General features: G+C 41.5%; 1 protein-coding gene across 3 annotated transcripts in view; it reads right to left on the bottom strand.

The window, feature by feature from the left end:
- Window positions 1–24136, bottom strand: part of BEGAIN (brain enriched guanylate kinase associated) — a 173737-nt gene extending 149601 nt beyond the window's left edge. For all 3 annotated transcript variants that reach the window (XM_045012435.1, XM_045012436.1, XM_045012437.1), the window contains exon 1: window positions 24007–24136. In XM_045012435.1, coding sequence (XP_044868370.1) covers window positions 24007–24020 — 14 coding nt within the window. In that variant the 5' untranslated portion in view covers window positions 24021–24136. The remainder of the gene's footprint in view (window positions 1–24006) is intronic.
- Window positions 24137–24529: the final 393 nt, after the last annotated feature.

Genomic DNA, 24529 nt, shown 5'->3' with positions numbered 1-24529 from the left:
CTGTAACTGCAGGGTGTCAGAACTAGCATTGTTCAATTTCTCTTAGCATGAGGTGCTATGAGTCACGTCCTCAGCTGGTGTAAATGGCTCCACTGGAGCCCATGGTATTGTGTGCCATTTAGAAATAAGAAGGGGCCAGGTAGAAGCAAGTGCACAGTCCTGGATTTTAGCCTCACTTCTGCCATTGATTTTGTGCAGAAGAGCACATCACTTAAAAGCTGTGCCTCAGTTTCCCCATCTGCCAACTAGAAATAATAATGCTAGAGCTGAGTGTCATCTGGGAGAATAATTTATCCTGTTATGAAAAAGTTTTACCTAGTTAGCTGCCTAAAACTATCTACTGAAGTCCATATTTAAGTACTTGCCTATTAGAGGCCTGACTTTCAGCAATGCTGTGCCTTAGGTAAAGGTACAAAGCATTTCTGTTGCTCTGTATTACCAGCTTAAAGGCTTTATGAAATAATATATTCTGCTAGGTTATGATGAAACCTATTGTTACCACTAATCTTAGGTCTGGGCTACACTGTGTGTGTGTGTGTGTGTGTGTGTGTGTGTGTTTTTCAAACTAAGATATGTAACTTCAGCTACGCTATTTGCATAACTGAAGTTGAAGTATCTTAGTTTGACTTACCTGGCCATCCTCACAGCGGCGAGTCGACCGCCACGGCTCCCCTGTTGACTCAGCTTACTCCTTCTGCTGAGGTGGAGTACAGGCGTCTATTCGAGATGTGATCAATCAATTCCCGATGCATCGGATACTACCGGCCGATCCAGCGGGTAGTATAGACGTACCCTTGGATAAAAGACCCTCTTCTCCACTTCATGGGCATGTCACTTTCATTACTGCTAATGGGAGCTATGCATGTGTCAACTTCCCTGTCTAAAAAGACACCTACAGTAGCTGTGTTCCTCTATGGTGCTCATGAAGTAAATTAGGTGTATGTAAATGCTGAATGAACTAACTCCAATATTCACTTTAGAGAATAGGCTGTGAAAGCAATCTTCTGGCCAAGCAAGCACTGGCACCATATCATCTAACGAAGGGGTGCATTGCTATTATGAAAAATAACTTTTACAGCACCATGGATGGCTTACTGATTTTTACAGTGGCTGCTGCAGTATGGATCTACTGCAGGGGGAGCCTATTCCTCCCTGCACAGAAGGCAGCCATAATACTACAGCCACAAGTGCAGGGGTTCTCAAACTTCATTGCACTGCAACCCACTTCTGAAAACAAAAATTAGTACATGACCCCAGGAGGGGGGACAGAAGCCTGAGCCTGCCTAACCCCCTCTCAGGTGGAGAGGCGGGGGTGAGGGGGGGCAAAGTTGAAGCCTAAGGGCTTCAGGCCCAGGCAGGAGGCCTGTAACGTGAGCCACATAGCTGAGGGTGTAAATCAGGAATAACTCCTTTGTAATTGGGGTTGCAGCAGTAGATGAGGTAATTCAGGCCCATGGAGCGAAAGCCTGCCTCAAGCATAGGGGACAGCATAAAGCCAGGAATCCAAAGAGAAAACAGGAGCGATTGAAGGAGTGAAGGGAGCAAGAACAGTGATTTGGTGGGGGTCATATCATGCAGGGCTTTGCTGGTGAGGGTGAGAGCTTGGATGTGAAGAGAGGAGAGGCAAGAAGACAACAGAAGGATTCTAGAAGGGCATGTGTGAGGCATAGTCAGAGTGAAGGGGTTCTCTACCGAGAATACCGACCTTTTCTATTTGAGATCCAGGAATTAGCTGCTCACTGGAAGTAGAGGTAGGATCTACATATAGCTCTTTGCTGGAAAATCAGCAGTTTTGGTAGTTTTTACTCAAGTTTTTTGTACTGTGTTTTTCATCTTCAGAACACACTAGAGATATTAACTCATTAATTCTCCCAATACCAATATGATGTAAGATTAAAAAAAAATCTTCTCCATATACAGATGAAGGAACCGAGGCAGATATATTCCCTGACTTAGCAAGGCCATCCTTGGGCTCAGGATAAGAACTGAAGCCCAGATCCTCAGAGGTATTTAGGTGCCTAACTCCCATTAATTTCAAATGGCATTGGGTGCTTAGTACCTTTGAGGACCTGGACCTAAAAGCTGCCTGCCTCCCAGTCCTGTATTCAGCCCTGGGACGCTACTTCTCTTGGAGCACATCCTCTGTACCACAAGCCCACGTGTTTGCAAAAAGGAGAGATGGTGAAATGTATTGACTTTTGAGGTTTTGTTTGTATGTTTAGTTATGGTTATTTGAAAGTTTTCGTTTAATGAAGGAGGTAGCAGCACAGGACAAATTCATATTGCATCTCATACAAGGTTTTATGCTTTGTTCTTGATAAATACACAATATATTTACAGCACAGGGTTCAACTTGTGTAACTTGTAGGTAGATGGGTTGGGTGAAGACCTTAGAGGGGCCTCGGACATGGCCCCTGCAAAAAAGCTTTTGAAAGTAATTCCCTCTTGATTATAAACCAGTCCAATCCAAGGTAAAACTCTGACCTCATGAAGTATTTTTATGAGCCCCACAGATTAATAATCTCTGATAATGTTGCTGTAGCAGAATCCAGACAGGCGGATTCAATCACAAAGAGGGAAATCATCCCGATCCTTCTTTACATTTGCTGTTGGAATTCTAACAAAGGAGATTTCATGGAACCTCTTTAGCACAACACTGGCATGGCCACAGTTTCCTTGGTCAATGGGAATGCCTGGGGGTGAGGGGGGGTGGGGGAGGAGAAGGGGGTGCGACACTCTGGCAGTCACTGAGTGTAGTTATTTGCTCCCAGCAGTTTCATTGATTGCTAAATTTATTGACAAGACATTCTCTCCAGTCAATGCCTGTTATTTTTAGACTGATCTTTGAATCTCAGTGGGCTTGTTTTTGACAGTACGTTTCATAATGCATGTGCACAGAAGCCTGTAGTAATGCTATTGCTGTGTAAAGCACTTAGGTTTCCACTTCACCTATTGTCAGGTGAATTTAGAATCAGGTTTTTCTGGATTATGGAAACAAAACTTTTCTCATTCTTGGAAAAAGACATTTTTGTATTAAGGCATAGAGCAGATTGGAGCCTCAGTAAACTAAATCCAAATTAAGACTTGATCAAAGGAAAAGATTCGACCATCCTAGGCTTTCCTTGAAGGGGAGCATTGATTAGTGTCATGGAGGGAGTTGAAACAAATAGTTCTTATTTGGGAGATTTTTTTTCCTGAGATCCTCTCATACATTGACTCAGTGTCACATTTGTGTGTATTTTATAGAGAATATTAGATGCCTAGACTTCCAGGTTGGGCAGTCTTCATAAATGGAAGTGCATATTAAAAAATACAAGAGACGAAATAGGAGGAGGGTAAGAAGACACAACTGTGGAAGTCGTCATTTGTGTGGCGAGACTTATTGCCTAAATAATGCATTTAGTTCAGTGTTGTTAAATCATTTTGCACTTTGTGCAGGATGTCTTGTAACCCTGACTTGACAGGTTCTTGCCTGTACATCTGGGTAACAATATTAGAGAGCTACTTGAACTTGAAGTAACATTGTGTGCTGCTGTTGATGATTTTACATAGACTTTATACACTGGGAGATCTATTTTACAGTATACTCCTTGAAGATCATCCCTGTTCTATAATGGTATGGTGATGACTAGCCCTTCCCTTGGTAATGGTGGCGGAATGTTAGCATTAGCAGAAGTGACAGAAGAAAAGGAGGAACATCACATACATACGAGCACAAGGGAGGATAATGTCACTGAGTGCCAAAGAATAAACTATTCCATGCAACTGCATGTCATAGCAATTCAATTGCTCTCTCATTCTCAGTTCTGCCTAACCTATTTATCTAACATATGCCGGTTGTAATGCAACTATTGCTGTAGTGTTTAAACACTAATACTGCATAACAGAATGACTAGGTCATATTATGTTTCCTGCAATTTAAACACTTCCGATTTTCAAACTGGTACTAACTGAGAGAGGTCTGTTTGTTTAGCTAATTTGAATTTAAAATACAAAAGCTCAACAACTATAAACAAAAGAGGGTAAAAATGAATTCATAGAAGAGTAGCACAAAGTGCTGGAATAACAAAGTTATTAACTGATGCACTGGGGACGGGGTTCCTGTTGAGTAATTGTATTCAGTAAAGGTGATTCCATATAATTTAGACAATATTTAGTAGAATACAATGAATTCAAGGGCACACCATGATATGCTGCCACTTTTTTTTTTTAATACAAGAGACTCCCACAAAAATGTTAACTATAGCTTATGATAAGGTGCTTATGCAGGTGCAGAGGAGAGGTGGGAGTTGGGAATCTATTTGCTCTTCAGGAACGTGTTTATGATTCAACACTAAGTCATCTCTGGCAGGAATAACTTACAGTATCCAGAGAGGGGATGACTCCATCTGAGCTGGGAAATCACACCAGCCTTCTGCATTTTTGTCTAAGAACTTTAACCAGTGGCTTCTAGAAGCTCTCAACTCCTTTTACTCCTCCACCCCACATCCAAACAGCTGATCATCCTGGGTTTGATCCAAAGTCCAGTGAAGTCAGAGAGGCTTCCAGTATCCATTTTGGGAGAAATGACACTGCTTAATTCTCATGCGACTACATTTCACATCTCTATTCAGAATAACATGGAGATAAGATTGAAAGCTGTATTTCGATTTAAGAGGAAACGTCCTGGAGAAAAGGCTTGTGTTGCAGCAAACATTTTTGTCCTTTTTAGTACCTTCTTGCCTTTGTATCCCTGAAGAGGATCTTCCCCTATTGACATTAGGCATGGGAAGGGGAAGCTTGCAGGCCCCAATAGGACTTTCAGCCTGTGATGCGGGAAGCAGAGCAGATGCCCTGCAATGGTGGAGAAGAAGAGGGTATGTATCTAGAGTGCTGCATAATACAGGTAATGAGCTATATATGTCACAGTGAGTCAGCAGGACTCAGTCAGCATTTCCTGAAGTATTTCAATGCCTTCTTAAAGGATAGCATGCTCCAACTGTGCAACCCCAGTGCTGCTGCAGTCCCCTGTCGCTGTGGGAGAGCCCTGCCCTATTTTGTTACACAATCTAAATCTACAACCTATCTGTCACCCTCTACTGAAGAAGGGATGATGATGAAAGTTGCATTGTATTAATATCTTAGTCTGCCCAACAGTCCTTTATCATTGGCTCCTCTTGGAGCAGCCCATTTCGTGTCGCTCCTGTCACTAACAATTATCCACTTTTCTAGGAACCGATCAATAGACTAGATAAGCTTCATAACTTGTCTTTTGTCCAGATTTTTAACCAATAACCCTGGCCTTTCAGCACCCTAGTGGCTGAAAAGTTAAGGTTTTGTTTAATATGCACTTGCAAATAAACCTTTGGATGGTGTGCGGCTCTAATGTGTTGAAATATCTTAAGCCCTAAACACACACAAATCTAGAGTAGACAGTTCACGCAGTTGTTGCTGCTGCCTGAATGTGGGGTCAGGATCATGTTAGAGAGAAGCCTCTCTAGACAGACACAACAGCGATTAGGGTGGTATAAATACATAAGGGAGAGAGGAGGGTGGAAAAGGGATAGCTTGAGCAGGGCAATTCTAATTTTCAAAGTGATAGATGTTAAAGGAAAGTGTAATGTTATGCATGTAGTTACATTAATCACCTTCATCACATGATATTTCTTCTATTCCCTGATGGACTATAAATTTAGCATACAGGAAGAGGATGGGAATAAATCATTAGGGCTTCAGCTGCTTTAGAGAGAGGGTGCCAAATTCACCATCGGGATAAATACGAGTCACCTTATCACATACAGTCCCCAGCTAAAACCCCTACAACGCATCATCAGGGATCTACAACCCATCCTGGACAATGATCCCACACTTTCACAGGCCTTGGGTGGCAGACCAGTCCTCGCCCACAGACAACCTGCCAACCTGAAGCATATTCTCACCAGCAACTGCACACCGCACCATAGTAACTCTAGCTCAGGAACCAATCCATGCAACAAACCTCGATGCCAACTCTGCCCACATATCTACACCAGCAACACCATCACAGGACCAAACCAGATCAGCCACAACATCACCGGTTCATTCACCTGCACTTCCACCAATGTAATATATGCCATCATATGCCAGCAATGCCCCTCTGCTATGTACATCGGCCAAACTGGACAGTCTCTAAGGAAAAGGATAAATGGACACAAATCAGACATTAGGAATGGCAATATACAAAAACCTGTAGGAGAACACTTCAACCTCCCTGGCCACACAATAGCAGATCTTAAGGTGGCCATCCTACAGCAAAAAAACTTTAGGACCAGACTTCAAAGAGAAACTGCTGAGCTCCAGTTCATCTGCAAATTTGACACCATCAGCTCAGGACTAAACAAAGACTGTGAATGGCTTGCCAATTACAGAACCAGTTTCTCCTCCCTTGGTTTTCACACTTCAACTGCTAGAACAGGGCCTCATCCTCCCTGATTGATCTAACCTCGTTATCTCTAGCTTGCTTCTTGCTTGCTTATATATACCTGCCCCAGGAAATTTCCACCACTTGCATCTGAAGAAGTGGGTATTCACCCACGAAAGCTCATGCTGCAAAACGTCTGTTAGTCTATAAGGTGCCACAGGATTCTTTGCTGCTTTTACAGAACCAGACTAACACGGCTACCCCTCTGATACGAGTCACCTTATTGGCATTACTGGAGTAGTGCCCATTTATATCAGCAATTTGGCCCTTTGAAAAATTACTGAATAGTTATGAGCTTTCCCATTAAACAGTTTGAGCCTAGTCCTGTATTCCTTAGAGCTGTGAGTAGCCCATCATAGAATATCACGGTTGGAAGGGACCTCAGGAGGTCATCTAGTCCAACCCCCTGCTCAAAGAAGGACCAATCCCCAACTAAACCCTTACAAGGGTTCTCATTGGCTTCACAAGAACTACTTACCTTCAGGGATGGATTAAGGAAGGGTGTGTGCACCTGGGCCTTGGCTGAGGGGGTGCCAGTAAGCCACAACATTTGGAAACAAAGACCAATGTGGGGGAGCCTGTTGCCATAAGAGAGTGTTGGAGTCTGTCCTGAGGATGGGGGATCAGGGAGGCAGCCCTGGGGAAAGGAGCCAGAAATGCCTAGAGCATTATTTACTTTTAGGGGATGCTTTGGTTGGTGTGAGTCTGAACTCCATTTACCAGAGTAATGTGGTATTGCTCATTTCAGTAAGGATTACTCATTAGTAAGGTTGGATTTTTATTTCTCTCCTTCAGATACAGTGGTAGAGAAATTAGAACCAGAAACTCCTGAATTCTAATCTTGGGTCTGATCCAAACACCCCATATGATCTTGGGTAAGTCACTTAAAGCTTCTCTGCCTCAGTTTCCCTATCTTTAAAATGGAGGAAAATGAGCCAGAGGAGTCATGAGACATGGCTGATGTTTTTAAAGTGCTGTGAAGGTGAAAGTTTCTAGATAAGTGCTAAACATTATTGTGTCTACCAAACAATCCAACAACCTGCTGAGTCAGAGAGGAAAGTGAAAAGTACTTTTACAGAGAATAATCATCCATCTATCTTTGTCTCTTCCTCACACTCCCACCCAATGCTCCATGAAGGATACTCTAAAAGGCATGCTGCATATTTATTTAAAATTGCAACTGCAATACTTCATGTAACATCTACCCTTAAATATCATCTTACTTATTACTTATTCTGCTAATACTGTACTCTGCATGCTGATCTAGCATCTTTCATCTGATGACTGTCAAAGCACATTACCAGCACTGATTAGGTAAGCTTCCCATTGCCCTTGTATTGTATGTATTTACTTAGTAGGGGTGGATAAACTGAACACAACAGCTGACTGTGCTTTAAAATCCTTAATAACTTGACCTTGCTGTCTTTTGTTCATACCCCTGAATCTGATATGTTGAAAAGTCAATAAGGAAAAAATGTGGCACGGTTCTGTTAGTGTCCCCATTTCAATAGAATAAACTACAAGAAGCAATTCAGTAATTCACTGTGGTAAATGTCCTCAACAGCTCCCATACTTGAGCTATGTTATGCTCCAGAATTAATATAATTATCTCACTAGTTTATATTTTTAATAGTCCAAAGACAATGTTCTACACTCTTCGAATGGTCATGGAATGAATCTTCATAAGGTTTGTCCAACACTTCCCAGAAACAGATTTTTTTTTTCCTGTTAGTTTTGCCCCCAGAAAACCCTGAATGGGATATGGTGGTGATGGAGTGGGAACGCAAGGAGATTCTCTCAACTCTTATATCCTTTGGTAAAAGGTGGCTGGAATCCTCTCAGCAATAATAGTTCCCGTTGCTTCCTAATATCTTTCTGGGTAGCCATACAAAATCAGGTAGGGTGAGAGGTGACATGGTCTGAGTTGTACAAATAGGAAGCAAATGAACCACTTCCTCAGAACTGGACTCCTTCCTCCCTCTCCAACAAGCCTCAGGATGCTCGTAAAGGTGTATAAGGTAAGAAGATTAGGAATAATGCTGAGGAGTAGTGGGAGGTTATGAGGGTAGTGAACGTTCACCTTTCAAGTTTGATTACAATGAACCCTAGTTAGAGTTCCATGAACTACCCAGTGCTAGGCTTGTAAATTTTGACTCTAGTTTGTTTCAATGGCATTACAGTGGCACAGAACGGAAGTAATAAAGCAGCAAATCCAGGCCTATTGTTCAAAAACATAATTCCCACTTTTATTCACAGTTAGAAATATCTGGCAGTTTTGAGCTTTCAGAGTGCTAGGCTGAGCATAATGGCTCCAATTTTCCTTTCAAACAATTCCTGTATGCTTATAGTTCCACCAGTCAAGGCTCTTTCTTCTTCTTTTTGACTGCAAACAAGTTTTATGTCCATTTACATGATTTTAAACTACAAGCAGGAGCTTTGCTACTTCTAGTTAGCAGATAACCCAAATCCCATTGTATTTCCAGTTTATAAAGATGAGTTTTGAAGACATGTTCATGGACAGGACTTTTACTAGTTAATATGGCAATATGTTAAAATGTCAGATGCAGAATTAACAATTCAGAACAAACACAATTATAGATAATATTTGCGCTTTGACAGAGCTTTCCATTCAAAGATCTGCAAGTGCTTTACAAGCATTGATGGATTTAAGGGTCTTCAGTGCCCCAGTAAGGCTGGTAAATGTCACCTGGAGAAATGTACAGAATTTTTGTGACTAGCCTGAGGTTGTACAGAAAAAAAATATTTGCCAGAACTTGAGAGTAAATCCCAATCACCTGACTCCTAGGTCTTGTGGTTAAAGCAAAATACATTGTAGTCTTTACAATATAAAACATTGGATCAAATTTTCCAGTGTCCAGCTGAAGTCAATGGGTCCTGTGGATCCTCAGCACCTATGAAAATCAGGCCCTAAGTCATTAATGTTGGGCAAACTTGGTGGACATTTGCTTACACCAGCATCCATTACACTTTTTTGCATTACATGATTGGTCTTAATTTCAATAATTAAAGCGTGACTGCAAGCCAATGCCCTAATGGGCCAGTGCTGAAGAAAACTGGCAGAGTAAGAGTGGAAAGTGCAACCAATTGCTTTATGTGAAAGAGCTTCCCCAAGTAAATGGATGGCATCTCCTCTGTTTGCTGATTCTGCCTGATGGCTATAAGGTCTTCTGTCTTAGTTTGCTTTAACTTAGGGCTTGGCTACACTTGAGAGTTGCAGCGCTGGGAGTTACAGCACTGGTCGTACAGCTGTGTAGGGAAAGCGCTGGTGTGTGGCCACACTCACAGCTACCAGCGTTGCAGTGTGGCCACATTTGCAGCATTTGCAGCGCTGTTGGGAGTGATGCATTATGGGCAGCTATCCCAGCGTTCAAGTGGCAGCAACGTGCTTTTCAAAAGGGGGGGGGTGTAGTGTGACAGGGAGCGGGGGAGAGAGAGAGGATTTTTGGAGCAGACACTGTGTATCAGCTCCCTGCCTTGCAAAATCAGAAAATTTTCCCGACCCCTTACTCTTAACTGCAAACAGCCTGCAGACCAGATAAGCAGCTGCTCCAATGGACTCCCTTTCTCCGCCCCGCCCCTGCTGTTTCTCTCGTCAAGCAAACACTCTCCTCCTGCCTGCCTCATTCACAGGGGTTATCTCACTTGATTGTTCAGTCAGTTACAGATTGATCACAGCAAACAGGAGCTGTTTGTTTTTTAGATAAGCAGCTCCCAGAGCCCCAAGTTCACAACAAAACAAAGAGAGGCTGCATAACAAAACAAAGAGTAATTTAGTTACAAGCATTCTGGGATATCTCCTAATACCCTGGAGGCCAATAACAGCGCTGGTGTGTGGCCACACCTGACGAGCAGCGCTGCACTCATTACACCTCAAGCAGACCAGGTGTACAGCCAGCGCTGCAGCCAGGGAGTTGCAGCACTGGATGTGCCTTGCAGGTGTGGACAGTTACTAAGTTGCAGTGCTGGAAAGCCTCCACCAGCGCTGCAACTCTCAAGTGTAGCCAAGCCATTAGCTAACCTCTAGATAAATCTGGTGACCAATAACAAAGAAATTAGTTAACTATGGTCTTGAGAGCGCATAAATTATTTAGCAAAGACTTGCCATACAAAACTCAGGTTGGTTTGGGCATACTTTAGTGTGAGTTCCAATTCATACATACAGTTAACAGGCAAGACTTCAAACCGTTACAGATCAGATGACAGAATTACTGTATAGAAACTAATACTTTTATTTATGCATTTTTAGGCAGTGATATCACACTGAATCCTCAGATTTGTACTAACTCCTCTTTTAGATTAGGAAATAACTTGGTTTCTGGAGTCCTTTTCAGCTCATGTTCTGCACAACTGTAGATTGCTGATCTCAAATTAACTTTGTGTGGTCTGCACAAGCCAATAAGTTGTTGTTTTTTGTTTTTTAGCAAATCTGTACATAATGAGCTAGATATCCCACTGTCATTCTAGGAAATAATGCAGAAGGCATCTGAGGATGTGGGAATGATGAATCATGATTCTGCTATTTTGAATATATCACATTCAGGATACCAATATATAATACAAGATAAATAAGGAGCAGGGACACTGTCAATCCACACTGCCATCTGAGTCAGAATGCCAGCTCTGCCGGTCGTCATCATCATCATTAGCTCACAGTTGTAGGAACTACAAACAGAAAAATATTGGCAAATCTCATTTTCATATTTTAGCAAGATTTAGGGATTCTTTCATGGGATGGAGATGGGAATGCAAAGATTCAATAGGGTAGGTCAGGTCCATACAGCATTACCAGAAATGCATTCAATGAAATTTGAACTACAAAACTATTGCCAAAGTCTATTTACGGTCACAGTATCTACAATGTTACTTGAGGGCTTCCTTCTAGTCCCACCAAACAGTGACAATTAATCGTTGTCTGCCACATGTTTCTGGATTAGAATTTGTTTGGCTAACCTTTTTCTTAATTGTTTTCAAACACCTGTATAACAGATTTCAATTTCTGAAGTAAAATGCTTCCAGAATGGAAATCCACAGCAATATACACACAGTTCCACTAATAATTGATAGGCACCTTTTTTTTTCTGATTAAAGCTCAAACACCAACACAGAAGATATGCCAGAGTTAAGGAGACACCTGTCCTGAGGAATGCTTTCATTTTTATATTTAGACAGATAACATGCCGCTTTATAGTCTAGAAGGAAAACCTTTAGAAACTCCTGGCATGCAAAAACAATCTGTTTTCCTCACTAAATGGCTTGAGACTTTGCCAAGTTTACAAGTAGGCTATGGTAAAAGGCTAGCAAATGAGTCTACAGTTAAAGAAACAGGAATATCAAACTGTAAAAGGATACATTCCTATTAACAGGATGTACCTATTACCCAGAATTGCTTGCAATATATAGAGTATGCAAGACACACTACTTAGGTAGGGCTGATCTAGATAAATGGCACTTATTAGCAGTATCCCTCTTAAGTGCTGTAGCCTTGTATGTATTTGCTTTCCCTGGAAAGGATATTGAGTTACAGTTTCTCTTGTGGGCTCAGTGCAGGAGAGCATGGAGGGAGTAGGGGTTTGGGAGCCAGCTGTAGCTCTGATATCCAGGCCAGTCTGTACTGGCCCCAGCCTGGAGTTCGGGGGTTTTCTAAGTTACTCCAGTTGCATATAGTCCCTAAACGACCATACACCAACTGAGAATAAAGGAGCCCTGCCCTATCTGCTATCTTCCCCAACACACTCCCTAAGTGTGGTGTAGGAGCCAGCTCCACCATCTCTGCACCAAATGAGAGCTGTGCTTTCTGGGAAGTTCCAGATCTGGCTCCTCTGCACCACTTGAGTTGTGCAAAGGAGTGTGATCAAAAATGAGAATCTGGTCCAAAACATTAAATTAATTTATCTCCTCCCTCACAATCTAGCCATGACATTTGAGTTTGGCTGTTCCCTCCCCATCACTTGGGGGCTGTGATGCTAAACAATATTATACTGTACATCCACTAGGTGGCACCATGTGCAACATACTTTACCTAAGCTGGTAATAGCTAGAGTAACCAGTACATTGAGGTATCTTAAAGAGAACACACATTCATATGTCTCTAAGATGGAAGCTCTGTAACCAGTTTATATCTGGTACGTGACATGTCAGAAATAAAGGTAACTTAACTGCCAGAGAAGTACAGAAAGAGAAGGAAAGCTACAACACAGGTTGCAAGAGGAAGGGAAAAAAGACAACAAAGGTTGCAGGATAGCTCTCATCAATATGCCATTCTCCAATGCCCCAGAGAACTTCAGCTTTCACAGACTTTCAGAATGAACACCTTGAAAGCAACATTTTTTTGCAAAATTTCTCATTGCAACCAAACTCCATAAGGCAGCGTTTCTCAAACTGGGCTCACTGTTTGTGTAGGGAAAGCCCCTGCAGAGCTGGTGCAACCCATTAGGCGACCTAAGCGGTCACATAGGGCGCTAACCGCGGCAGCCGGATCTTCGGCTGCCGCGGTCGTCGGCAGTATTTTGGAGGTGGGACCTTCCGCTGTCTCTGTCAGGGGGTGCCATGTTGGGGGCGGGACCTTCTGCCGCCTAGGGCGCCAAAAAAGCTGGCGGTGTCCTGAGCCCCTGGCGGGCCAGGCCAGTTTGTTTACCTGCCCCGTCTGCAGGTCTGGCCAATCGCGGCTCCCACTGGCTGCGGTTCGCTGCTGCAGGCCAATGGGGGCTGCTGGAAGTGGCGGCCAGTAAGTCCCTCAGCCTGTGTCACTTCCAGCAGCTCCCATTGGCCTGGAGCAGCGAACTGCAGCTAGTGGGATCCGCGATCAGCTGGACCTGTGGGCAGGTAAACAAACCAGCCCGGCCCGGCCTGCCAGGGGCTTTCCCTACACAAGTGGCGACCCCAGTTTGAGAAACACTGCCATAAGGAAACTGGAGACACCCAGGTATGCTCTTTAATTTATGCTATGGGGAAGCAGGCAGAATATATCTTTAAATCTTTTTTTTTTCTTTCTTTTCTTTTTTTTTTTACTGAAGACCCCCAAAGATGACTGTCAAAGGGTTCTGGCTAGGTTTGATGCATACTTTATACCTCAGAGAAATGTGGTTTATGAAAGGGCATGTTTCCACCAGAGAATTCAACAAGCAGGGGAATATGAATCTTTTATCAAAGCTTTATATGTGTTGTCTGAAAACTGATTTTGGGGCCTGCAAAACATGAAAATACTAGAAATACATTAGCCATATGACTTGCAGATGATCTTTCACAGCAACTACATTTTAAAACAGACTTAACCCTGCACATAGCTATTCAAATAGCAAAAAGCAGTCTGAGTTGGTGAAACGGGAAAATTTAAGAGCAACTTGCCAAACTTGAAAAATCAGAAACTTAGACGCTGTAAACAAACAGAGTAAGTGCTAAAAGTAATTATCATAAGACCCTTGAGGCTAAGAGGGACAAATTCCAGGCTAACTACAAAGGCTTTCAGACTAAATGCACAAGATATAGGAAGATTCACAGCCCAAGTGATGCATGTCCAGCCAAAGGTACAAGATGGTAATAAATGCACAAAATATGGATATTTTGCAGCTGTTTACTGCTCAAAAGCAGTCAGGGTGTTGACTCATTACAAGCAATCAAAAGGCATTGTTTCTGGGATCTATCACATGTGATGACGGAGCCTGCCTGGACAGTGAAACTGAATATTCACAGACTAGTAACTTCAAACTTTACTCAGGAACAGTGACAATCCTCTCATAAAGGACTTACAGTCATCTTCAACCCCTCTGAGCTGAAGTCACCTGACAGCCCTGACTAGTCCCTGAGGTATTCTGAACTGCATGGGCCAGTCCATCACAGCAACAACTTAAAGACAAATCTTTGCATTCAGAGTCCAGCAAAACTCCTGAAAGGAAGACAACACCAATTCTTTTCTAATGTTGGAATAGTAGTACTAATCTCCCAAATGGCCAGGCTTGAAGAGAGTAGGTTCTTTTATTATTTAAATGTTTTCTCTGTAATGCTTCTACCTTAACAGAAAATGTGCTTGCTTAGAAGAAACTGTGTGGTAACTTATAACTGTGGACAGTACATTGGTCATAGCCCTCAGAGAAAGAAAAGTGGCCTTTTTAGGCAGCCTGGCTTGCTGAGGATATCACAATGTAAGGCAGGGAGCTGTGTAGCCAGAAGATTTCTGGTCAGGCAGGAGAGAGAGAGACAGATCTCTGCCCAAGAGACGTGACAGCTGGGAGCTGGAAACCTAAAGTGGATGCCCTTAGTGGACCTCGGCGGGGAGTACAGTTGCAGTTGCCCTGAAACTGTGACAATCAGGTTCCCCCCTCAATCTTGTCTCAAGACTAAACATAGCCAGTTTTTTAACCTTTCCTCCTAGGTCAGGTTTTCTAAACCTTTCATTATTTTTGTTGCTCTCTTCTGGACTTTCTCCAGTTTGTCCAAATATTTCCTAAGTGTGGTGGCTAGAACTGGACACAGTATTTCAGCTGAGGCCTCACATACAGAAAGACAGTTACCCACTGTGTCTCACATACAACACTTCTGTTAATACACCCGAGAATATTAGCCTTTTTAACAACTGCATCACATTGACTCGTACTCAATTTGTGATCCACTATAATCCCCAGATCCTTTTCAGCCACATTACCACCTAGCAAGTTGTTCCCCATTTTGTAGTTGTGCATTTTATTTTTTCCCCTAACTTTGAACCTTATTTAATTTCATCTTCATTTCAGACCAATTCTCCAATTTGTCAAGCTCACTCTGAATTCTAATCTTGTTCTTCAGCATTCTATCAACCTCACCAAGCATAGTGTCACCCACAGATTTTATTAGCGTACTATTCCCTCCATTATCCAAGTCATCAATGAAAATATAAAATAGTACTATACCCAGGACAGACTCCTGCAGGACCCCATTAGATACATCCTCCCAGTTTGACAGCCAACTGTTGATAACTACTCTGAGTATAGTCTTTCAACCAGTTTTTGCATTCCATTTATGTTTTATATCCATCCTCTTTGAAATCTAGCTCTGATCATGCAAAACAGTCCTTGGCTAAGTCCTCTACTACTGTTGCTTGCTATTGGGTACTCACTGTGCCTGGGTTCATGAATACATTTTTTTACTACTACTCCCACTTCTGGTCACTAGAGAATAACCCAGTGGGGTTGCAAAGCATTTATACTTGGGTTGTCCATTTACATCTGTATGAAATCTTGAAATATGGGGTGTGTGTGTACTTGTTTTTGATTAAATTCATTGTGAAAAACCCATGTTCTACCACTTCATTGCTACAGAACGAGAACCATATTTATACTATGAGTAATACATCCTGCAGGTGTCCTGGTGGTTAGAAATTCTGTTAAAGATACATGTGTAATGTCATTTCTAGTGAATCTGATTGCCTCTGAAGTTGTTTTTAAATGCTACCACTGATGTAGCACTTTCTCGTCTTCCTCCTTACTTATGTTAAGTGGTCTAGCAAATTGTCAGTGTACGTTACTATAACTGCTCAATGTTCTCTATCTGTAGGCCACTCTGGAATCTAAGTTTGGAAGCCATGTTAGTGTTCGCTATAGCCTAGTAAATCTAACATCTATATGTTAAATGCTACATAAAGATCTGGGGGTTTTTCCTTCAGATTGGTCTTTAAAAACCCATAAATAATATTTAGCCCTTCAAATTTCCCATACCTAAAGCTAATTTTTGAGAAGGAAGAAAAGACCAGGATTGCCATTCAGTACTGCATAGCACCTTCTAGCTTTTACAACATCTCTAAGAAGAGATTGTCTCCTTGAGATAGACATCTGTCAAAATGGTGATAAACTCCATCATGAAGTAAAACACGTTCACCAATTTGCCTGCTTGGATCTCCTAAGAATGCCCTGAAACCTAAATTAAGCTACTTCCTGACTCAGTTACTGCAATATGGTTGGTCCAAATAGGGGACCGCCAAATGATGATTTTTGATACATGGTAGATATCTTTGAGGCATGTGTGACCTATTTTTAGAGCTATCAGCAAAAGCTTGAAGATAGCATAGCATTTTGGGACTTAAATGGTAAAATTTAAATGTTTCAAAATAAACTCCAACTTTTAAAGATACAGTCTTTTGAGATCAGAATAGCAAACCCAACTTGTAGCTGATGAACTCTACAAATTCAACTTGTGGAGTGTCTTGTTCAAACTTGACCTTTATGCCACTTGGCGTGGCACTTAAGAAGGGCTCTTCATCTGAATTCAGATCAATCAGTTTTCATTTGAGCTCTTCTCCCTTGATCATCAGCATTCCTAAGTGGTTTCCTGTCTGTTATATACTAGCCACCCCAGATTCCAAGCCATATGTCAACAGAGTACAAGTCCCATTTTGCACAAATCTGGCATATGCTGATTCTTGCTCAGCTATAGAGCTGTCAGTGGATCCATCAGCAAGTGCAGTAAGAAACCTAAGAACCTTTGCAAATGCTTCTATAAAGAATTTCACACCATGAGTAAGTATACATTGATCTGAGATGAAGGCCATTTTTAGCTGATTAGCAGTAAGACTCTGTAGACCTAAAATCATGAGTGGTGTTAAACAAAATGGGAACTTTTTGGTATTGTTATTTTTAGAGTAATCTAGTAACAAGAGCTTTGACACACTTCATCTGAACAGCAGAATGGTCACATACATGCAGAGAAACAACTTTAAAGGTCCTACAGCCATTTACAAGAGTGCTGTCCTTATTGGAAAAAACATTTCATGCTTTGTTCAGTTACACACACTATTTCATCTTTCAGACATGAATTCTGGAAAGTGTTTCTATACCTGTTTCTGATTCCTTAGAATACTCTCCTGTGCTGTATACTAAACCCTTATTTGACCTTCGGCCTTCATTATAACCTTAAATAATTTCAGTCCTGTTAGATTTTATTTTAACCCCCCCCCCACCGCAAAAAAAAAATGGGGGTGCGTAATGGGTTTCTGTATTCTGGCCTTTTTTTAAAAAAAGTCCATCTGGACATATTCAACTAATTTTAACAGTTGGTCTGTAAATCATAGATCAATTTGCAAATTGAATTGCCTAAATCTTGCCAGTGACAACTAGAAGCATGTCTACACTGTTCCTCCAAAGTTCAGACTTTGGGAGTGTGACTAGCAATACGTACCGAAGTGCTGCGCTGTAACTCCCTCATGTGGATGCTGTGAGTGCAAATGAAAAGTTTCCTAGTTCACATTAATGGAGACTGGTTTGAAGAGGACTCCGTTAATGAGAACTAGGAACCGTTTTAGTTTGTGCCGGCAGCTCATGGGAATTACAGCACAGTTCTCTGAGTTCTGCTATTCACATGCCAAAAGAGCGAACTGTGGGGTAGCGTAGAGGTGTCTTTTAAATTTGCAAATGTAAATGGCTGTAGCAAAGTAATAGAGCCTTTCCCTCTTCTAATCAAATTGTTTTGTAGCAGCAACAAGTAATTACATCATAGTTACTAGTATAACAGAGCCTACTCTGTCTTGGTTAGCAAACTGGACTGTTACTGCCTTTGAACTGATTGTGGGCCAGAGTTTGCAATCTTTTCCTGAAAATCATAGAAAAAATTCTTGTTGCAGGTGCTTATGTCAAATTGGTAAAACTCCATACATCTGGCTTGACTGCTAACCTTAATTTCCCCAGACACCTTTGATCATCGCACTGACAGATGAGGCTCAGGCACTACTGCCAGTCTAAGTTCTAAATAATTATAGCTGGTTTAAAATTTTCCCAATTTTTTGTATTTATTGAAGAAAGATCGATTCTTCTAGCCATAACTTTCCCGAACTGGTTTTAAAAAAACTTCAACCACAAAAAGTGATACAGGCGTCTCAAACTTTGTGAAAAACGTTCCCATTGTTTTGGACCAGATCTACTAACAATAATGTTCAGTCGTGTACCTTGTCTCTTCCCACCTCTCTATCCCCAGGCATTACCTGTAAGGCTGTATCAAGGAGGCACACCCCTTTCCTCGGTGACTCACTGTAGTGCTCCACTTGATAGGAGATTAGCAGTACAGTGCTCACCCCTGAATCAGTTCAGGTCTTTGTTCTACTCCCAGTCATCTCATGTGGCCACCCTCCCCTGTTCTACCTGGCCTCATTCAACCTGGCCTCATCCTGTCCTGTTCTCTCTGCCAACTTTTCTGCTCGCTGGACGCTTTTAATTGCCTTTCATCACTTCTGCTTGTTCCATGTTTCCAGGCAATAGGATTTTTCCCAGCCATAGAGCAACAAACTGCAACTGCTACTTCAACAGAGAGGGTAATTAACCATTTGAACAATTTTACCAAGGATCGTGGATTCTCCATGACTGACAATTTTAAAATCAAGATTGGATTTTTTTTTCCTAAAAGCTCTGCTCTAGGAATCATTTTGGGGAAGCTCTATGACCTGTGTTCTACAGGAGGCTGGACTAGATGATCAAAATCGTCCCTTTTGGCCTTGGAGTCTATGAAAAAAACCTGTCTGCAGCAGTGAACGTGTAACAGCTTAATACATTCTGTTCCTTTATCCCTGTGAGGCTTTCCCTGAGCTCTCAGCCTGTCTCTTTGAGGCTTTATAAGGGATAGTTGTGTCAGGGATGAGACTGAGAGAACTGAGCAGTTTAGAACTCCTGTGAGCAGGATTAAATGACACAGCATTAGGAACGCCAGTGGCTTCAGAAGCTTGTCTACACTAGGGCTCTCACTGTTGCTGGTGCTGCTCAATGGGGAAATTCGTATTAGAAAAAATAAAAATGAGAGAAGTGGTAGGAGAAAGAGCAAACTACAGAGGAGGGCAAGGCAGAATGGAAGGAATTTAGTGGCAGGCAAGCATATGCCTTAGCATGTGAAGAGAGCTGTGACAAGTGCTGGGAATGCAGCATCGTCTATGTGTGTTCAGTTTTTTTACTCAACTACAATAAGAACATTCCTCCAGTGCTCTGGGTGTCTTTGGCTATCTTTTAAAAATGCACCAGTCAATAAGCAGACTCATCAGTTATCCCACATCAGTTCAAATATCCTGCTACAAAGCACAGTATGAGAATTCAAGAGAGAGTGGTTCTATCATTGGCTCTGTAAGTGGGAACTTTGGGCAAATCAGTTCATCTCATTTTTGTCATCTTAAATCTGAGGATCAGAACCTGCTCCCCTCACAGGGTTGTTGAGACTTTAGGTGGTTTACAGAAATGACTGCCTTGAATTCCTTTGAATTGTCATAGAAGTCCTATTACTTTTATAATGATTACAACTAATACTAAAAAGAATGTAAAAACCTCAATAGGGGACCAACCACTGCTCCATGCACTATGATTAAACTAATTACTTGTCATGATCTTTGCACCTCCTATTCACAAACCAATGTGAATAGGAGGTGCAAAAAATGAATTAGCAGAGGGAGTCCTCTATTTAAACCTTCCTTATAGGGACATACAATAAATCCTGTTTCTGCATTGTGCGGGTCTAGAATTGATTCCTGGTCGGTCTGGATTGCTACTTTAAATTTAGGGATATACTTTGATATCTTTATTCACGTTGAACATTACCCGACTGAACAAATAGTCCTATTGACCACACTAGGATTACCTGGAGAGAAAAATAGCTTTTCCCACACGGGATAGTATCAAAAACTGAGTTAGGGTTGAAAACAGATAAAATAACTTTGTATTCTGAGTTGGTCATCTTCTAGCCAAGGATCTGAAATGACTTTTTAGACTCAACTTCACAATAATTTCCTTGCAAAATAGGAAAATATTACCCTATAATTTGAAGGGGGATGATCTGTGGCTTACTAGGCAGTAGAACCCCTGAGTCCTGGCTCCCTGTCCTGGCCACACTGTTGATCAGTTTTGACCTCTGGATCTGCGTGCACAATCTTTTAAGTGGCCACATTCTGGTGCACCAAAAAACATGGATGTGCAAGGCTGGAAGCATGAAAAAAACAACTAAGTAATGCTAAATACAATTGTATTTAATTTATGCTAAATTTTATAGATCACCCAGAAAATCTGGCACTCAGCTCCAACAGTAGTAACCTAAATAGAACAGAACATAATGTACATTTCAAAACTCTACTTTGTTACATACCATACCTCTGAAACTTTCAGCCCTTCTTGGTAGACATATTTGAGCAATGAATCTAAAAACTGTGCTTAAAAGGTTGTACTCAGCAGTAATTAATGTTTAAAGTGTCTGGATAAACATGCACACCCAACCAACATAAATGCTGATCCCCAAGAGGTTTGTGATTAGTAGTTAGCCTTATTTCCTGCCTAATATATTGGTACCTCTAGCTATTGTAAACGCTACTCTATACTGCTAAGAATTAGTCACAGTGTGAAGATTTCATTTAGCAATTATTTTTCTAGCTGAAATTTTACAGAAAAATAGCATGCTTCTACTTCTGTAGGAAGTTCTCCACATGCCAGACTAAATTCTGAAAATCTCCCACTCTCCTTCTCCTCCTTCCCCTGTCCAAAAGGACTATGATGCACCACTACTAGTCGAGTGCTCTGGGCCAATAGAACACCACAATAATTCCAAAGTGTGGTAGATCCCTGGGTCAGCAGTTGTCTGTCTTATGGAACCTACTGCATCATTCCTCAAGGCCACTTCAGATGATTGGGTTTGCTCAAATACAGAAGGCCTTCTATAAGAAAAGGTTTTAAAATCTTCAGATATTTGGCCTTTGGCCTCCCAAGGGCTGCCGTTTGAATGGGCCATATGAAGCGTGGAGTCCCTGTACTTATTTTTGATACTTAAAAGGCTCATTTTTGAAATAGGGAATAGAATGCTAGAACCCTTTTAACCTTTAGTGCTCACCCTGAGGAAGCTCAGTCAGATGAGATCCAGATAAATGTGATTCTTTCTCTCTCCCCTCACTTCTCCCTCTGTGTCCTGGTGTAAGCCTCACCTCCTTCCTCCCACTTTCTTAAGTCTTAGCTCTGCCTCAGTCACCCTAGTTCCAAAAAAGTGGCCTGAGGCTCTTATTCTCCTCACTTGCCTTATCTCAGCTGCTGTTCACATTGCCACCAGCTCCTCCCAGCTGCTGATGAATGACACCTCCCTCTGTACCTTAACACCCAGTGGATGTGACTGGAACTGGTAGCAGAAGAGACAGAGCACATTGAGAGTTCAGTGTGTGCACAGGCAAGGCAAGATAGGAATGGGTCCCACCATGATACTGTACTTGTCCCCACATGCCGGCCACCAGAAACCCTCTCAGCTACAAGCAGTACTGCCTTGTAGGCCAAGGGCACTGGCCTTAAGATGCTGAGCACACTCCACCTGTGTGTGTGAGACTTTTTCAACTCCTGAAGGCAAGATCTTACACGGCTTGTGAGTTCACCAAACCTTTAAAGTGACGGTACTATAGTATTTTAACGTGTTTCATTTTTTCAAATGCTGAAGGTGGATTTAGTTTGTGTTCAGGTGTGAGACAACTATGATTGGCATAAGCCAAGCAAAGTTCAGGTTGCAGCAGTGCAACTTACCCCCAAGTAGCTCTGCCAATGACCACCTATCTTGGCCGACTGTCCTACTCCTGAGCCCCTCTTGGGCAGAGGGTGCTTATGATGAGTTATGCAATGGGAACAAATGTCTGCTTTGTAAAATACTATATACAGCAAGTGTAAACAACAAGCTATAAATATCAAGATGCTAGTGTACAGACTGACCCTGCTCCCAATGAAGTCAATAGCAAAATACCCATCTACTTCAGTGGGGTGACATTGGGCTGCTAGGGTTTGACTTTGTAGCAGATCCATGCACAGAGTAACTAACTTCAATGGAATTCTATGTGGATAGCAGCTGCAACTGGTTTATCCTTAGGTTAATATTTTAGGTTAATAATTATAAACCCCAAATGGTTTATCCTTAGGTTAATATTTTCTAGTCAGCTGCTAAGTATCTCTTCTCAGAGCAAAATTTTGCCCTTGTTGCATATATTTCTGAACTCATTCTTCTCCTAGGCTCCACAGCCTATTATTGCAAATACAGCCAGAGCTGTGTTTATTAAAAGCAGACACCAAGACAGGCTTGGAGTGCGGGGGGGAGAGAGAAGTATTTATAGAGGTCCCCATATCTGTGCACACAAGTACAGAAACAATTATTTGCTTGCACTGTTAACCAATTTGTGCTTGAAAATATGGGTGTGCATATGTGTCAGATCCTTGTTTCAATACAGTAAAAGTTTTGTTTTAATACTGGGCCGAATCCCAAGGTTCTTACTCAGTCTTTACTCAGTCCAAACTCGCATTGACTTGAGGATTTGTGCCGTTTATTTATGTTCTTTTCTATATAAATTACCACACTATATCACACAAGTGACTTATCAAGCTGATAAATTATACCACCCATGAGACAACACTGCATAGAAATGTAAAATTGGCACCAACTTAATTAATAAATTTATACCAGGAACTTCCAAAACATGCATCTTGATCAAGTGTACTGTAAGAGTTAATCCTTCCCACTCTTTTCCAACTAAAACTTCAGCAAGGGACTGTGCTGTGCTTCCTGCCCAGAATTCTCCAAATGCTAACTTCAAACCTCTGGGTTCTCTTACAACTGTGCACTACTGCTTTTCCCTAGCTGTTCCCAGAGTACTGCAACTTCCCTTCATTGCCTTAACAAACGTAGTAGCCTTTTTAAAGTTAATAAATCTAAGATTTGTGCTTTATCAGTTAGCCCTGCTGTTCAAACTGCCTCAGTAGGTCCTGAGAAGGAATTTGGGCTTGCTAACTGAAAACAAATTGAAAGTCTAGTAGATATAACTGGACATGAAAATAAGCCTTGTAAAAATATTTTAAGGATAATCAATAGTTAAGCATTTCCATATATCGGTTGATGATGTTTGTGGATTGTATTTAGCAGACTGTATTTGATTAAAAATGGCTACAATTCATGCTCTCTTTTTTTTCCTTTGCAACACGTACAAAAGCAATATCCCCCAAAGCAGGCTTACACTCGGACATGAGATGGGAAACTTGTATATTTATAAAAGCCATCTCCCTTTGCTTAAAGTAGGGAGCTGTGCTCATAAGCTGGTATGGTATAACAACATTTGAAACACAGAAGAGACAAGATTTATCTGGGTAGTCAAGAAATATAAAACAGAAATGAACACCAATATTACAGCATTACGTTGAAACAAATCACAGTAATTAGATGCTTTGAATTCAAGCCTATATTTTCTTTAGATTCTTCATAAATTATTGATCCACCTTTCTCATTAAAGCAGAATGGCATACTCTTGCAGTAAATGGACAAGTGACTACAACATTTATATAATCAAATATACTCTGCATCTGGTAATGAAAACATGTTTGTGTGTAGAATACCCCTTCTGAATTAACATGTCTGCAAAACAGATTTACTAGCCGAACCACATTCACTTTCTATTGTCTCTAAACCACGGCTCTCCTCTGCCACATTATCATGCAATCCAATATTTCACACCCATCATATTAAGCAAAATATTTTTCAAGACCTTATATCACCTATTGTGCATTAGAATATTTCTTGACTATAATGAGAGGTAAATAAACTGTCTGACTTACCTTATTTTCTCCATTTCTGTCGCAGAGGCCTACAAGAAATCAAATAATAGGAGCAAGTGAATGAAAGAAAACATTCACTCGGCAGATTTATGCATAGTTTAGGCTTTCCAAATGGCTTTCGACAAGTGTCTACAAAGCATCAGAAAACGAATCCCACATCTGCATTAGCAGAAAATAACATGGACAGATGAACTCAGAAATAATGCAGCACGCTGCAGAAACACTGTATACCCAGGAGCCATGGGCAACAGAATGACTCAGTTGTAGCACTGAGGCAGAAAATGAAAAAGCAAGTAACAGGTTACTGTGCCTATTGGATTTCATAGGAAAAAGTTGAAATGCAGAGCTAGCCTGTGCATGGTAAGCACTATGGAAGGATTCTGCCGGCTGTTGAAATCAAGTGATTTAATCTTACGCTAATTTGAGTTCAATTCATCTGTTTCCCAGATATCTTGCCAGATGGAATGGCCACAAGCATAGCATCCTTAGAAGGAGTTTTGGGTAATCAAATTAGTTTTTCCAA

The sequence above is a fragment of the Mauremys mutica genome, chromosome 4 (assembly GCF_020497125.1).
Source record: "Mauremys mutica isolate MM-2020 ecotype Southern chromosome 4, ASM2049712v1, whole genome shotgun sequence".
NCBI classification, from domain to species: domain Eukaryota; kingdom Metazoa; phylum Chordata; order Testudines; family Geoemydidae; genus Mauremys; species Mauremys mutica.
Note: the sequence above shows the minus strand (reverse complement) of the source record. Positions and strands in the feature narration are given on the sequence as shown.